The sequence below is a fragment of the Diadema antillarum genome, unplaced genomic scaffold, assembly GCF_040938485.1.
Source record: "Diadema antillarum isolate AM-2024a unplaced genomic scaffold, OU_Dant_1.0 seq00001103_RagTag, whole genome shotgun sequence".
NCBI lineage: Eukaryota > Metazoa > Echinodermata > Echinoidea > Diadematoida > Diadematidae > Diadema > Diadema antillarum.
This window is the reverse complement of record NW_027271919.1, coordinates 1,379,422-1,395,187: the sequence shown is the minus strand read 5'-3', so window position 1 is coordinate 1,395,187 and position 15,766 is coordinate 1,379,422. Positions and strand designations below refer to the sequence as shown.

Genomic DNA, 15,766 nt, shown 5'->3' with positions numbered 1-15,766 from the left:
ACACACATTTCCCATAGGCCCTTGTCCAAGTATACTAGGGATTCATCCTCACCGGGTTAACTGCAGCACGATTATTCACATGGAAATAAACACCTCAGCACGTCATTGAAAAGGATACAGGATATTGACAAGGTTGAATGCCACCAGAGGAGAGGGCCGCGTCTTGATCAACTCAGAAAGGCTGGGGATGGAGTCTAATGTTTTTGGTGGCTGGCCAACTGGAACTTTGGGCCTTTTCTCTGCTTCTGATGCGCTTCCCAACTCACTTATTAGCTCACGATCCTGTTTAATTTGTCAGAGAAAATATGAAATACACAAAATACCAAAGATAGCAAACATACAAGTAAAAAGCACAAAATATGTAATCACTGGATGTCCTTGTTGAATTACGTACATACACTATAATATTATTCTACACCTTATTATTCATGCTGTACTGTTTACTCTTAACTCTGTAATCTAGTTTGATATTGTATGAATACACTATGGATATGACTAGACATATAATTGATATTCATAATAACTTGAAATGTGTCAGGTCTGTTATGATTGTTGCTACAATTTTTCCTTAGTCTAAATTTAATTTTGACCAAGGAAAATCAGCCTCACATGAGAAGTGAGCCAACAAAGCCTGGACATTTTTAGCAATAAGTCTTTGTTGAATCTAGAGTAAATTTACCAGAGGCGGATCAAGGAATTCCACTAAGGAGAGGCGCCTTTACGAAATTAAAGGGGGGTGCACGCCACCCCTCCCCCCTTTTTTTTTTCTTTTTATTTCTTTTGTTTTAACAAAAAAAAACAGAGGGATCACAAGCCCTGTACGCCCCCCTCTGGATTCCCCACTGGTTTTACAGAATCAGAATAGTGAATATTCCATTGATTTCTTCAATGGAGGTTCACCCACATGATCGGTCCACCAGGGATCCCATTCTTCTAACATGGCTCCTATCCCTCCACCTCGGAGGACCTCGTCAAATTCTCTCCGCTCCTCTGGAGTCAGCTTGTCCCACACCTTCTCTGGTTCCTTGTCTGAAAACATGAGGGAGAGCGTCAGTTAACTTTCTGTATGCCCTCTTGTCTGTAATAATCATATTATATGTATGCTATGTTGGTGATAAAGAGAGGCCGTTCAGCACATTCTAGGGTTCTAATCTGCTTGAATATACCGGTATTCATTTCCAGAGTAAAATCTTTGTCTACTATAATTAACACTCTACTGCTTGTACATCAATTTCATATGTGCACTCACTTTGAGTCAACATTTGTTCCATGATTCTCAGAGGTTTGGGGTGTGTTGGTTGGTTTGTTTATTTTTAAGCTCCTAACTAGAAATGAATTTTTGCTAATAGACATAACAAAGAAAAAAGTAAGCTACTGACACACAATAATTATTGACAGATACGCATATTATGAAAGTCAAGCTACATATTCAATGCAAGCATTTTGGGGAATAAGTTACAAAGATGATGGAATACAGGTAAAGGGAAAACCTGGGGTTGGGCTACTGATGGCATAATGTCAAAGAAAGGCAGTACATTGTTATTACCAAGGTCAAGACCAGCTAGCCTTCTCTCCAGGCTTTCCACCTGTCCATTCTGCACCTCCTCATCTTCATCATCACTGTCAACTGTGGGTTCCTCCATCTCAAGTCGCCTCAGCATCTCTAAGACTCGCTCCTTGTCTTTGTGGCTGATGGAATGCAAAGCAAATCCCAAATCTGAAGTACAGTCCAGCTTGCTGAAGTCAATCTCCCACAAGTCGAAACGATGGCCTAAGTCGAAGATCTTTTCAAGCCCTCTTCTCTCTGTACTCTATCAATTTTAATCCCTCAGAAGTCAAATTTTCTCTAGGTCGGAGCTATTGCTTCAGTCCAAATACATTTGATGGGATAGGCAAGGTTGACTGTATTGATGCCTAACAAGCTCAGATTAACTTTCGAATGATATAAAATCAAACACACAAAATGGAAGAGGTTGTCTTTTGAATTGGATGTGATTGGATGTGTAAAAACAGTGAAACTTCAAGTGACTGGGTTAGAGACTAGATGAGGTGATGATGTCATCACCTTACAACCCTCCCATTCGTTGTACACAGAAAAAAAAAATCATGTATGCTTTTGGTGAATAACACAGCAACATTAATTCCCGATTTTCTCTAAACAGGAGCTACAATATCAAAGTTATTACAACATTTCTGTAATTTGATGAAAAGGATATAAATTATTCTCCTTAAATGAATTCAGTACAGGTTAATATTGAGATGAGAAATATTGATTTTATAAGCAACAGTAAATGTTTAGTGAACATTAAGCTAATAGCTTACCATGAGTTTGATCACAAAATGACTTAACTCCATTCTTGTCAATTTGAACTTTATGTAATTAAACCTGCTAAAAATAGAGAAAATAGTGAGAAATATGAAATTTTTTCTTCATATCTTCAAGAACATTCCTTGCTATGCACCAAGTGAGATATCACTGGAAAAGTTTGATTTTGTTCTATTAGATGACGGACTTAGTTCAAAATGTTTAAAAATGACGCTTAGTCCATTTTGTGATCAAACTCTTCATAAATGTACATACCTTCCTTTTGTCTCCTTCAAAGCCTGAATGAAGTTTTGTTTGTAGAAGGACTCAGAGCACTCAGAATGCTTCTCATCCTTGTAGCAAGACAGAGAGCAATAGGAGACATTGCAGCGGGGACATGTGTAGGACGCCCTCGCTCTAAGGCATCTGAAATGAAAATGGGATGATGCAAGGTTACATGGACAAAACATTTGTCAGTAAGAAAACTGACTAACAGATGATTACACCTGCCTTACTGACCAACCTGTATTACTTAGCCATATGGACAGCTGACTTGCGATAAAGTCAGACCTGCCTCATGAACAAACTGTGTACAACAACAACCTGCCTTCAGCAGCTACATAATAAAAAAGCAATGATAATAATGTTTATGTAAAAAAAAACAGGTTTAAAACCTCTGAAGATACAATGAATTGACATGCCTTTTGCTTTCGCTGTTTTCATCGAGTCAGACACTCACTATTTATGGATTAACCAGTAAAGAAAAGGAGTATGAGAGTGATGGAAACTGATGCAGATAGCACACAATGCTCATTTAATCTTTCACTTGCTATATTAAAGGTATTAGCCCACATTTGTAAACCTGCAGCAATTGGTCTCATAGTTAGCATGGAGTTTGGGTATGACTGCAGTAACACCTGTGCAAAATTTCGTTCCAATTAGTCCATTACTTTCATAAAAATAAATGAAAATGCACCGTATGCATGCGTATAACGCTCGCTAGCTCCGGTCCACGTACGTACTACATGCATGCGATACATGTGTAAGTTACATGTACGTAGCTAGCCCGCGCTCGTCGATTTTGGGTCGGGTTGACCCGGTTTGAAAATTGATTTTAAAATGATGATTTTCTCTCTTTTATCGAATGGTATAGACAAAGAGCAACAGGTGAGTTATGTTACTGTTATAACTTGTACTTGAAGTCATATTGGACCTGTTTTATGCAGTTTTGATTTTCATGGGTTTGCAAATTTGGGCTAATACCTTTAACGGTTAGACATTGCATTCTATACCTGTAACCATCACCTACAAAATTGTACCAAACCTGATAATGGGCAGGTCACTACTAGCAGTCAAAGGGAAAGTATCTATTTAGATTTCACAACCTCACAATTAGTTAAAAGAAATGGGTTCACAGATTATCGTGTTCCTGGCAGAACAGAATGAACGGATGCAATTCAAGAAATGTATTCATGTTGATGCTTAACGGTAAGATGTCCGCATTTCAGCCTGCGGGCTGCATGGGTTGTTACTGGCAAAATCGTGAAATAGGCCCCACCGCAGTGCGCGTGCACCCGTGCGTTAGCAAGCAAGGTTAGGTTAGGGTTAGGGTTTAGGGTTAGGTAGGGTTGTATTTATGGTTAAATTGGCCATTAAATTAGTCAAGGGACATTAGGGAGTCCTTCCGAGAACAAAAAGTAGAAGACCAAAGAAAAAAACGGGAGAAAGGGAGGACGAAAGATGCTATGCTGTGGAAATCGGCCCCACCGCCGTATGCATCTCGCGTAAACGCCGTTTGGTGGGGCCGCATTCACGAGTATTATACTGTGGAAGAAAGCCCCACCGCCGTGCTTATCTACCGATGAACGCCACACGGTGGGGCTGAATTCACGAGTATAAACAGGCGAGCCGCCGTAGTATTTGTACGGACACGCAGTGGTGGGGCCTATTTCACGAGTATGCCTTGTTATTCAATAAATACATTTCAATAATAAGAAAGATGTGCCCAGCAGAATGCCATTAGGATGGGACAGGTTATGGGGGCCACGGGCGCGCGCGCGCGCGCGTACTACTGTTGCTGCTTTCCAATAATACTATCGCACTTACACCAAATCAGGCCCATGGGACTGAAGAAGTCGCGTCGCAGTAGTCTCGTTATATTTGAGCATCACTTTCTCACTCTTTCTTATTCCATCATGTATCTTTAACATGATTTCCTTTATCAAATGAAGATAAAATGTAACTTACAGTTTACAGATGCCAATTGACTGCTCGAAAGTGTCGAGTTGACCCAGTAATTGCTCGACAGAGAACGTGTTTCTTTCATCACAGGGGGCCGCCATGTTTGAAATGCCGCCCTCAGCGCCCAATAACGGGGGACTTCCGAAATCTTTCCAGAGACTTTCTAGCAGCTGCTCCAGAGGGGGTGTACGTTTTCAAAAGTGGGGGTGGGGGAGGGGGACACTTCCGGGTCTCATGAGTTAATAAGCAAAAAAAAAAAAAAAAAAAAAACACCAACAACAACAAACAAACAAACAAAACAAAACAAAGCAAAACGAAAACGAAAAAAAAAAGGCCTTCAGCGCTACAGTAGCTTCTGGGGGTTCCTTTAAAAAAAGAAAAAAGAAAGGTCTTCAGCGCAAAAATATAACCTTACTGCGCTCACACTTCAAGGTTTCGATCTATTTCTTTCTAGTGCTACTTACTCACTTGCGGGGTAAAAAAAAAAAGCGGAGGAGGGGGGAGTGATGACACCTTTGTATTCCTTTGTAGTAATATGATGCAAAAAAAGTGGGGGCGATCTGCTCTCATTGCTACTGACTTTGCATATCAGAAATCTTCGGGTGGCTAAATGAAAAAATATATACACGTGTATTGCATAGTCATGGGCGGCATGCGTGCTGTTCGTTTGGTGCATGCTTGGACGCACTCCATGATACTGCAAGACTTTTAGTGTACATGTATTTGCAAAATTACGTCACTTTTTTTTTTTCATTCAACACTTTCTGAAATAGTTCATGTAGGCTAATTGAGACATCAAAAAGCAATGTTGAAGGACATCATCCTGGGTTTCTCCATCTTTTACAAAAATAAATTTCATGACTTTCCTAAATAAACTCTTAGAAATCCAGAACCCTTTTCCTAGACAATAACTTCATGAAATTAATCTAAATGGTTTGTGGTAAACAAACGGAAATGACTAGGCCAATTACTATCATTTACGGCTTGTGTATTATTACATCAACACTGTCGTTGGACGACAATTTGGTCTGAGCTTCTTGACGAAATTCTTGTCTTAGAAACAATATTTGCTACTATTATTGCAAAAAAAAAAAGGTGATCATTGAAAGGCAAAAAAAAAATGAATGCATAAATTCTCCAACTTTTCCGTAATATATCCATGATTCTGCATTTTCCATGACTTTTCAAGGCATGGGAAAAATATTTTAAAAACTCCATGACTTTTCAAGATTTTTCAGAACCGCAAGAACCCTGATCATCGCTCGATGCAAGCTTCGTATACGACAGTAAAAGATCCCTCTATATATGATTTTTCTAAACAATTAGTCTTCTCATATCCATCTCCCCTTTTTCATATGAATTTGAACCCCCCCCCCCCCCTAAAAAAAAAGAAAGTACAGTAAATGAATGAATAAATAAATTTGAACATGGCCTATATTCTACTTAATTTCGAGCTCCTGGTCAGTTACTATTATGGAACTCGCCGAGGGTACAATTATCTTCGGGCCGAGCTGCGCCCCTCATATCCATGTAGACTCCTATTTCGAAGAAAAGAGTATGTTCATGGAGTATGTTGATTATCACTGAAAATAATATGCTTCAGTGTAAGACCTAATGTTGGTTATGCATTAATTTTCATCTGCATTATCATGCCACATTCTATCAGCAGATTGTTCACACACAGACACACAAACGTACACACACACACACACACGCACACACACATACACACACACATATACACACACACAAACACACACACACACACACACACACACACACACACACACACATACACACAAACACACACACGCATTAACACAAATCTATATTCATGGGCCTACTAGCCAGACCACCCGAATGGACTCTGGCTTTACAACTTCCGTTTGTTCCAAGCACATTATACTCATGCTCTTACAGGACTTGACTAATTTAAAGTTATGCCGATGTTTTTCATTATATACGTTACCCAGGTCTAAATGGGTAAAAATGACTATTATGTATTGTTATTCTTTCTTGAAAAGTTCTCTTTAGGGCGGACGTCCACTAAGGCGCGGACAAGCCCAGGAAGGGTTGCGGAAGAAAATTCTGTCATTTCGGCATCCTGTCCGCGTCAGACGCGGAATAAGTGTGTGTATCGGCTTGTCCTGGGACATTCCTAGGTATGTCCGCTGACTGTCCGCGGACTGACTGCGGACATTCCAAGGAATCACTCCGGAAGAGCGCAAAATACCTCGGAATATGCTAATCGTAGCCGAGCAGCGTGGAAACATCTAGGATTACACCAGGAATGAACGCGGACAATCAGGATGCCTTCCGGACAACATAAGTTAGGCATGCGGACAAACTGCGGACATTACCAGGAAAATGGAAAGGTATAAATTTGGCGCTGACTTTGACTTTTCCTCATTGACTGCTAGCCGTCATTGATGCTCCTTATTGTACTTCCGCAGTAGCTGCTGATATCATATTGATATGATTGGTCAATATTATTTTACAAATGTGACCACCAAAAGTCGAAGAATAGGACTGTCTGCATGTCGGCTGACGACTCATTTTTTTTTTATTATTATTTGTCTCATCTGGGAGAACAATCTTTTCTCTGCCTACAGTCACATGGATGATAATCGTATTCGCAAACTTTTTGAACCATACTATATATATATATATATATATATATATATATATATATATATATATATGTGTGTGTGTGTGTGTGTGTATACATATAAATATATATGTGTATATATACATATAAATATCAATGTATAAAAACGAAGAGGTTGTTTGCAAAAACCGATAAGTCCATTTTTGAAGATTTTGAAGTATGGTCTCTATCATAAAGTACAAAATAATACCTTTAAAATGATATATTGGTCACTACATATAAATGTAAATTTTTGAAGTTATGGTCAAAAGAAGCAAATATTTTCTTATCATTCTCCTTATTTTTCTTGACCTTTAATCGCAAATATCTCCGTTTGGCAAATATGGACTTATCGGTTTTGGCAAACAAACTCTTCATATATATATATATATATATATATATATATATATATATATATAGACTGCGAGAAGGGGTCTCGACCATTTACAGTACCAGTGTAGCTCCTTCATTTTTTACATTCAGTGTGAAAAGAAGAGCAAGGTGGACGTAGCTAGGGTCAACGTGCCTGTTTATTGCCGCCGAGCTTTCGGTCCCAAACGGACCTTCATCAGGGCTGTAACGATACAAAAATGACTCACTCGTATGGCTACACTAATAAATATATATTCATATATATATACTAATATAAATCTAACTGGCGTGAGTCTATAATGACTGTGTAATCAATCAATCCGTAATTACAGCTGTATATAACATATTCCGATAATAATATACATAATCAATTGCATATTATTGAATACATTTCATATCAAACTCGTGTTATTAATTGAGATGAAGGTATATAACAAAAACACCAATTCAGTATCCTCATCTTATGTGTTGTGTGACAGACGACTGTAATAATATCAAACTAGACATTTTTATGTTGTCGACGATAATACAGCACGTGGCAGCATTGCAAGACGTAAGTGGCTATATAATACAGTACAACAGCCACGCGTCGTCTTCTGGCTATCGTATAATGAGGTAAATAATACTAATATACCACAACCATTCATATACATACAGTTGTATTATAACATATAACAGAATATTACATAAGGTACAGAATATGAACGGTTCACATAATAAAGAAAGGATTTACCTTATTAATGGCGGATATAAAGGCTTGCGGCGGTGTCTGTGTGGGTTGAGTGTGTCTGTTCGTGTGTGTGTGTATGTGTGGGTTGGCGTATGGTTGCATATGCGCATCACATTGTTGCGCATGTGCAGTTAATGCGCAAGCCTTTATATCCGCCTGTAATAAGGTAAATCCTTTCTTTATTATGTGAACCGTTCATATTCTGTACCTTATGTAATATTCTGTTATATGTTATAATACAACTGTATGTATATGAATGGTTGTGGTATACAGTATTAGTATTATTTACCTCATTATACGATAGCCAGAAGATGACGCGTGGCTGTTGTACTGTATTATATAGCCACTTACGTCTTGCAATGCTGCCACATGCTGTATTATCGTCGACAACATAAAAATGTCTAGTTTGATATTATTACAGTCCAGTTACAGGGATTCCAGTTTCAATAAAAGAGAGGGCATGGAATACACCTACATGAGGCACCTTTGTACACACACACACACAAAGACTGAACTTTGATACTACCAGGGCCTGAATTCAGGCTTTTGTCTGACAGCTGGCATGTATACACAAAATTTGTTCATCTAGAATGAGCTCAACACAACTGAAAGACAAAAATGCATTGAATTGCACTGGGATAAAATGATACACATGAAGGTATATACATTGTATTCCAAAAGAAAAGATACGACATGACGATCATCACAGTATACAATCCATTGCAATAGCATGTCATAACATCGTTAACATTTTAATTCCCCTAGAAGAATAGCTACTTATTATACAGTCATAGTCGGTAGTCGTGGTTCTGAGGGGGCTAAACAACATCACCTGTTGCATATTCTGCAATGTAAAGCGTAAAAAGTTTATGGAAAATGAAATTCATCTTCAACCTCATCATTTTTTTTTTTGTTGCTTTCAGCCAAGGTGATATTGTAGTCTTCTATACTACACCATGATTTACAAACAATTTCATAAATAATGTAAACACGTACATGCATGTCTTTCGGAATCAAATTACTGTTCTAAGGTGGAGATCGGCAGTGAACACTTACAGGGAGACGGTTTGTGCACTCAAATTTGCCAAGTCGAATCCAATGTGACCGGGAAAATAGCCTTCAACTTACGCATACGAATTTCGTCTTATAGAATGTACAAATCTTGAATCCATTATGGGTAAAAATTTTCCTTCGACTTAGCCAGCCTTTCACCATTTTTTTTTTTTTTTTTTTTGGTGGGGGGGGGGGGGAACAAACTCAAGTAAGGTTGACTGTAATAATTGATTTAATGAGTAAAAACTGGTTGTTATGGTATTTTGTGAACAAATCAATGGAAGAGTTGAAAGTTGGTGTCGCTATCACCTTATCTGGTTTGCATAATATATGCCCTATAAGTTACGAAAAAAATATCAAGGTACAGGTATAACAAGAGGATCATTGGATAATCCAATAACTTTTTTAATCATGTTAATGTACGCAAGACTATATTTCTATAACTCTGTGTGATTCTTCTCATAGCTCGATATGACCGATATGAATTGCGACTTGAGGGTGCGGGATTTTGTCAAGAGCGACATATGATGTTTTCTAAATCAAATAATCCTTGGTTCTGTTCATTTTCTTATCTACACAGGTCGGAAGGCATATTATAACAATTTATGTTTGGTCGCACCAAATTCAAATTCAAATTCAAATTCAAACTTTATTTTCACTTTCTTTCTTCAACAGAATGTATAAGAAACAATATCATGAACTTGACATGCGACTCGTTGTAAATATATATAACCAGACAGGATTAACAACATATTCTTGTCTACATGATCAGTAAAATAAAGATACATACACACTGAGGAGAAAAAAAGTGGAGGTACCCACTCAAAAGACTAAGCTTGTAACATGTGGATACCTCTGAGGGAAAGGGGGAAAATGGGGTGAAAACTTACAACTACAAAGAGTGCGGGAAACTGGGGAAGCGGGGAATAGAGAAAAAAAGAAAGCAAAAGTGTGAAAAAAAAAGGAACAACAAACAGGGAAAAGTGGAAGAGAGAGAGAAGAGAGAGAGAAACCAAAAATTTGTTGATGCATACACCAAGGGCGAAAGCCCACAGAGACAATTAGCCAGGTGTTTTCTAAAGTGACAAATTGTCGAGCAGCTTTCCAGCGGAAGAGATTCAACTGTGAGGACGAATAAACGAGAGCACGTATAGAATACTACCAGGTAGTAAAAATAAGTGATACCTCAAGAAAACGCAGCCTTTCAGTCAAAGAAGAGAAGATGATATCGTGCTCACAAAATATATTACAAAATTAAAAACATTCAGTTACATTATAAGACTTCAAAAGAAGCATTTTCAATCTCGTTTTAAAAGAATTCAATGAAGGGGCACTTTTTATATCCATAGGAAGGGAGTTCCAGAATCTTGGACCTACATAAATAAAAGTCTGTTGAGCTAACAAGGTTCTTAACAGAGGTAAATGAAAAAAGATATGAGCGTGTATTAAAAGCTTCTTCTTTATCTAGAAAATCAAATTCCGGCGTAACAGGTCTAAATAAATCAAAAAAATCATCATCTAACATAGAGTGAAAAGGTACATCTTCTATCCTGTCATTCATTCTGAATAGGGGCAATTCTGACTAGGTGTTATCCGAGCCATTGCTGCTAGAGGGCAACCATGGCTAACCAGTGATGACGAGACGGCTGGCTAAATCATAAACCCCTCTGGTGCCCCGTAGTTCACTTTTTCAGACATGTTTGTTACATTATATAGGTCTGCAGATGCGATCTTACAAATTTCATTTGTAGAGGGAGACAAATTGAGGAAAATTCACAAATAAGTTTACCTTCACCCCTTTGCGTAATATTCTCTTGCTTTCATGATAAAATCTTTCGGGTGGAATCACAAGAAATCATTCTCTTGCTTTATTCTGCAACTTTAGTGCGGTACTATTCACCAGACTTTAACGAGTTTGTTTGTTTGTTTGTTTGTTTGATTTATTGTTCCATGTTCCACATTTCAACAAATAAAACATAAACAAAACAAAATGCATTGGTGAATTGTCGAACACAGCATTTAAGAAAATAAAACATGTGAAATATGAGGAATCTAAATAAAAGCATTGCTTGTAGGGTGTAGATTCTTAGATGCTGATAAACATGATTATCAACCTTGACAATATTGCAGGTGTTATATAAATAGCAGTGCAAGGAAACGTGATCACAACTCGCTAATCAAACTTTGGGTTTTCTTTTGAAAAAAATTCCGTAACCGACGAGGGTTGGTTTGCATCCCATTTTCTTTCTCGTTGTAGGCATGCCGAACAAGATTGTCGTCGGCAAATTCCAGAAGCTTGAGAAACACGTTGAGGAATTTTAGAGTTCTCTCTTCAAGTTCTGGGCCATTGTCTTCTAGCCTTTCTGTGAAGTTTTCGACAAAGAAGAGTTTCTGACCCAAGCCAGCGACTGCTTTGGCTTCATCCCTGATGGTAATCTTCCTGCCAAGGGCTTCGGCATCGTGACTGTGGGTTAGCACTAGGACAGGGTAGCTTCCTAGAATTATAGAATGGATGATGCACACCTGTCCAGTAAACTTACTCCCTGTTAACCCATTCATGGCTACAGTTTCAGCATACAATCAACGTTTTGCTAAGGATAGTTAAAGGCGGTAATAATGGAGTAACCAATATCCCATCACGCTGGTTTGGTAGGCATTGGTTCTTTTTGTGGCTAAGATGAGGACGATGATGTTAATATTGAGAATGACTGATTTATACGTGAACCGTCCAATACTACTACATAAACTGCTGCAGCTTTTTGCACAACTGCTGAAAACCACCTTGGGAAATCTTATGTACACACACACACAATGTAAGAGACATTAGCTTACAGGAGAACACTGCAGCAATATTCAAGTAAACTCATTTTTTTTTTTTTTTTTTAGCTCGGTCCCTCACGCCAATACATTTAAACTTCATTACCGCTTACAAAACGTTTCGAAACACTGAACAAGAAGTGCAATGCAGCGATACTTTGGTATTATAAGGACATAATAGATAACGTGAATTATTAAAAGTTACTTAATTCACAGCTACAAATTTGATTGCAAAACGTATATTTTGAGCATCAATATTGTTGAATAGCTCATGGATTCAAATTTAAGTAACTCATCACAACAAAAATAATGATATTATACTTGTGAATTGATCTGAAGTATCTACTGCGCTCGTTGTCTGACATAATTTTCTTTTAATGAAATTATCAATCAAATCATCAATTTATCTAATAGAGAGTGCCAAAAAGTACTTACCGAAAACCTCGCAATTCCTTGAAATGAGCTCGGAAAGAAAGTCGTTCAGTGAAGCAATGGGCTGACGGGAGCTAAGTGTTCAAAGCATACAGAATGAAGAACGATATCAACAGTCTAGTGATAATAATCATAATGGCATGGATGATTTTCAGGCATGTGGATCGTGTAAAGTTTCTAAGGAAGTAGGCTTATACTCGATTTTTCAAAATTTGTGTTCTTCCAAAGATCAAAAGTGTTTAAAACTCAGGTGATTATAACTAATAAATTTATGTCATGGAAACTATTTTTTTTTTATGTAGTAGAATGTGTTGGCATAATGTATCCCCATACACTCTAAGATAACACGTACTTGACAAACATTTTTTTTTCTCACAGTATTAAAAGACACTTTTTTACAGTTATTGATTCTCTGCAAGCCTTTACCCATATTCTGGGATAGACAGGATACTTTGCATTGTTAATCTGGTTATTGTGTCTTCTTTATATCCACGCCATTTACGATAACATCAAATTATTCGATTGTTTTGATATCTTCGCGTTATTAAGCATCGCTTCTTTGATTAAACATTACATTACCTTTACTTTGTCCGATCACGAACCAGAAGGCGATCGTTGTAAAAGCAGGTAAAAAAAAAAAAGCCAACTGCAGGGACGGATCCAGGTAAAGGGGAGGCGCCTAGTTACAAAATTAAAAGTTGCGCAGCCCTCCTCCCCCGTTTTTATGCCTCCGCCACGAAGTAGTGCCGGAGGCATTATGTTTTCGGGTTGTCCGTCCGTCCGTCCTTCCGTCCGTCCGTCCTTCCGTCCGTCCGTCCTTCCGTCCGTCCGTCCTTCCGTCCGTCCGTCCGTCCGTCCGTCCGTAATGAATTTTGTGGACAAGGTAACTATCAAAACCTGTTGAGGTATCCTAATGAAACTTGGCATGTATGTGTATTAGGGGGTGAAGTTGTGCCTATCAACTTTTGGGTGCACATGCTGAAGGTCAAAGGTCAAAAGGTCAAGGTCAAATACATAAAATTTCACTATTTCCACCATATCTATTGAATGCCTGAAGATATTTTCTTGAAACTTAGTGTATACATGTATTACCCAATTAAGATTCTCTGGTGATAGTTTGGGTCATGAGGTCTAAGGTCAAAGGTCAAAAGGTCAAGTGAAATACAGACAATTTCACTATTTCCACCAAATCTATTGAATGCCTGAAGATATTTTCTTGAAACTTAGTGTATACATGTATTACCCAATTAAGATTCTCTGGTAAAAGTTTGGGTCATGAGGTCAAAGGTCAAAAGGTCAGGGGCAAATACATAAAATTTCACTATTTTCACCATATCTATTGAATGCCTGAAGATATTTTCTTGAAACTTAGTGTATACATGTATTACCCAATTAAGATTCTCTGGTGAACGTTTGGGTCGTGAGGTCAAAGGTCAAAGGTCAAAAGGTCAAGTGAAATACAGAAAATTTCACTATTTCCACCAAATCTATTGAATGCCTGTAGATATTTTCTTGAAACTTAGTGTATACATGTATTACCCAATTAAGATTCTCTGGTAAAAGTTTGGGTCATGAGGTCAAAGGTCAAAAGGTCAGGGGCAAATACATAAAATGTCACTATTTTCACCATATCTATTGAATGCCTGAAGATATTTTCTTGAAACTTAGTGTATACATGTATTACCCAATTAAGATTCTCTGGTGAACGTTTGGGTCGTGAGGTCAAAGGTCAAAGGTCAAAAGGTCAAGTAAAAATACTAAAACTTCTTCTTTTTCTCCGTACCTTGGAAAATTGTTCAAGGTATCTTCATGGAACATAGCATATACATGTACTGACTGGAAGTGATTATCTAGAGAATGTAGGGTTCATGGGGTCAAAGGTCAGGGGTCAAAGGTCAAGTGCAACACTTCAAAATTTTACTATTTCCCTCATATTTATGCAATGCCAGCAGGGTTATTTTTTTTTTACACTTGGTGTATGCATGTGTAACCTAATAGAAATTCTCTGGAAAGTTTTTTTTTTCTTCTTTTTTGCCTCAAAGGTCAAAAGGTCAAAGATCAAGTGAAAGTGCTGAACTAACTTTTTCCTCCATATCTCGGAAGTGGCTCAAGTTCTCTTGAAACTTAGTACATATTATGCATGTTCTACCTGAAAGTGATTATCTTATGAATTTTAGGGTCAAGGGCCAGATGAAAATGGTAACAATTTACTATTCAATTCAGAAATTGCACTTTTTCTCCACACCTGTACCTTGAAAATTACTCAATGCCTAAATGTATGAATGGGTCAAAGTCAAGTTAAAGTCCTTAAATCCCTAGATACATGCTCTCCTATTCATCCAATTAAACCTAGGTCAAGGAAGGTGAACATTCAACACATTTGTGACAAACTTGTCATTTCAATATTTTGCCAATTTTGTGAAAATGTAATCACACATTGTCCACATGTACTATCTACACCTATTAGGAAAATCATGCATTATGGCGGAGGCATACCAGTCGCCAAAGCGACATTTCTAGTTTTCTTTTACTTTCATTTGTTTTTATAGCAAAAATAAAGAGGGGGCGCGTGCCCTGTGCGCCCACCTTTGGATCCGTCACTGAACTGTAAAATATTCTTTGATTAAAATTGCCATTGGTTTCTCTTTGTGTGTTTGAGCCACTGTTACGATTGCATATTACGCTGTTAAAAACAACTGATCAACAACGGTAACACATAACCTTGAGGAAACATGTAAAAACAAAATTGAGCGTAAGGTTATGTCATACTCACTTGAATACTAAAATAAAGCAATGTACTCCTCTGCATCCTTCACAGCCACCAGCGTCATGAACATAGGTGAAAATGCATGTAAGCTTATTAATACATTTCAAATTGATTTGGCTAACATCGTCCTATAATTTATTTATAAGATTTAGGTATGAAAACAATGGATGCAACAGTTGAGTTCTGGGTAAAGAGAAAGCAAGAAACCACAAAACGATGCAGGTTGTATTTCAGCCTGTAATGCTATATAAGACTTATAATGACATGATGTTAACATATGGCCCTTCGCTAATCAATTGACAGGCATTATTCTTACTAAACTTTTCTATAAAAACTTTTTCTTTTTCAAATCAAAATTATTCTTATAACCACCTATCTGACCCCTTGTACAGTAAGTCTCAT

At 37.7% G+C, this 15,766-nt stretch overlaps 1 protein-coding gene across 1 annotated transcript in view; it reads right to left on the bottom strand.

Moving 5' to 3' along the window:
- LOC139743694 (uncharacterized) overlaps nt 1-15,766 on the bottom strand; it is a 31,647-nt gene that overhangs the window by 4,897 nt on the left and 10,984 nt on the right. Inside the window, exons 7-12 of the mRNA XM_071654153.1 lie at nt 11,617-11,843; nt 4,553-4,716; nt 2,582-2,731; nt 1,547-1,689; nt 905-1,029; nt 119-282 (exon numbers count right to left, since the gene is read on the bottom strand). Of these exons, the coding sequence (XP_071510254.1) occupies nt 119-282; nt 905-1,029; nt 1,547-1,689; nt 2,582-2,731; nt 4,553-4,716; nt 11,617-11,843 (973 nt within the window). The remainder of the gene's footprint in view (nt 1-118; nt 283-904; nt 1,030-1,546; nt 1,690-2,581; nt 2,732-4,552; nt 4,717-11,616; nt 11,844-15,766) is intronic.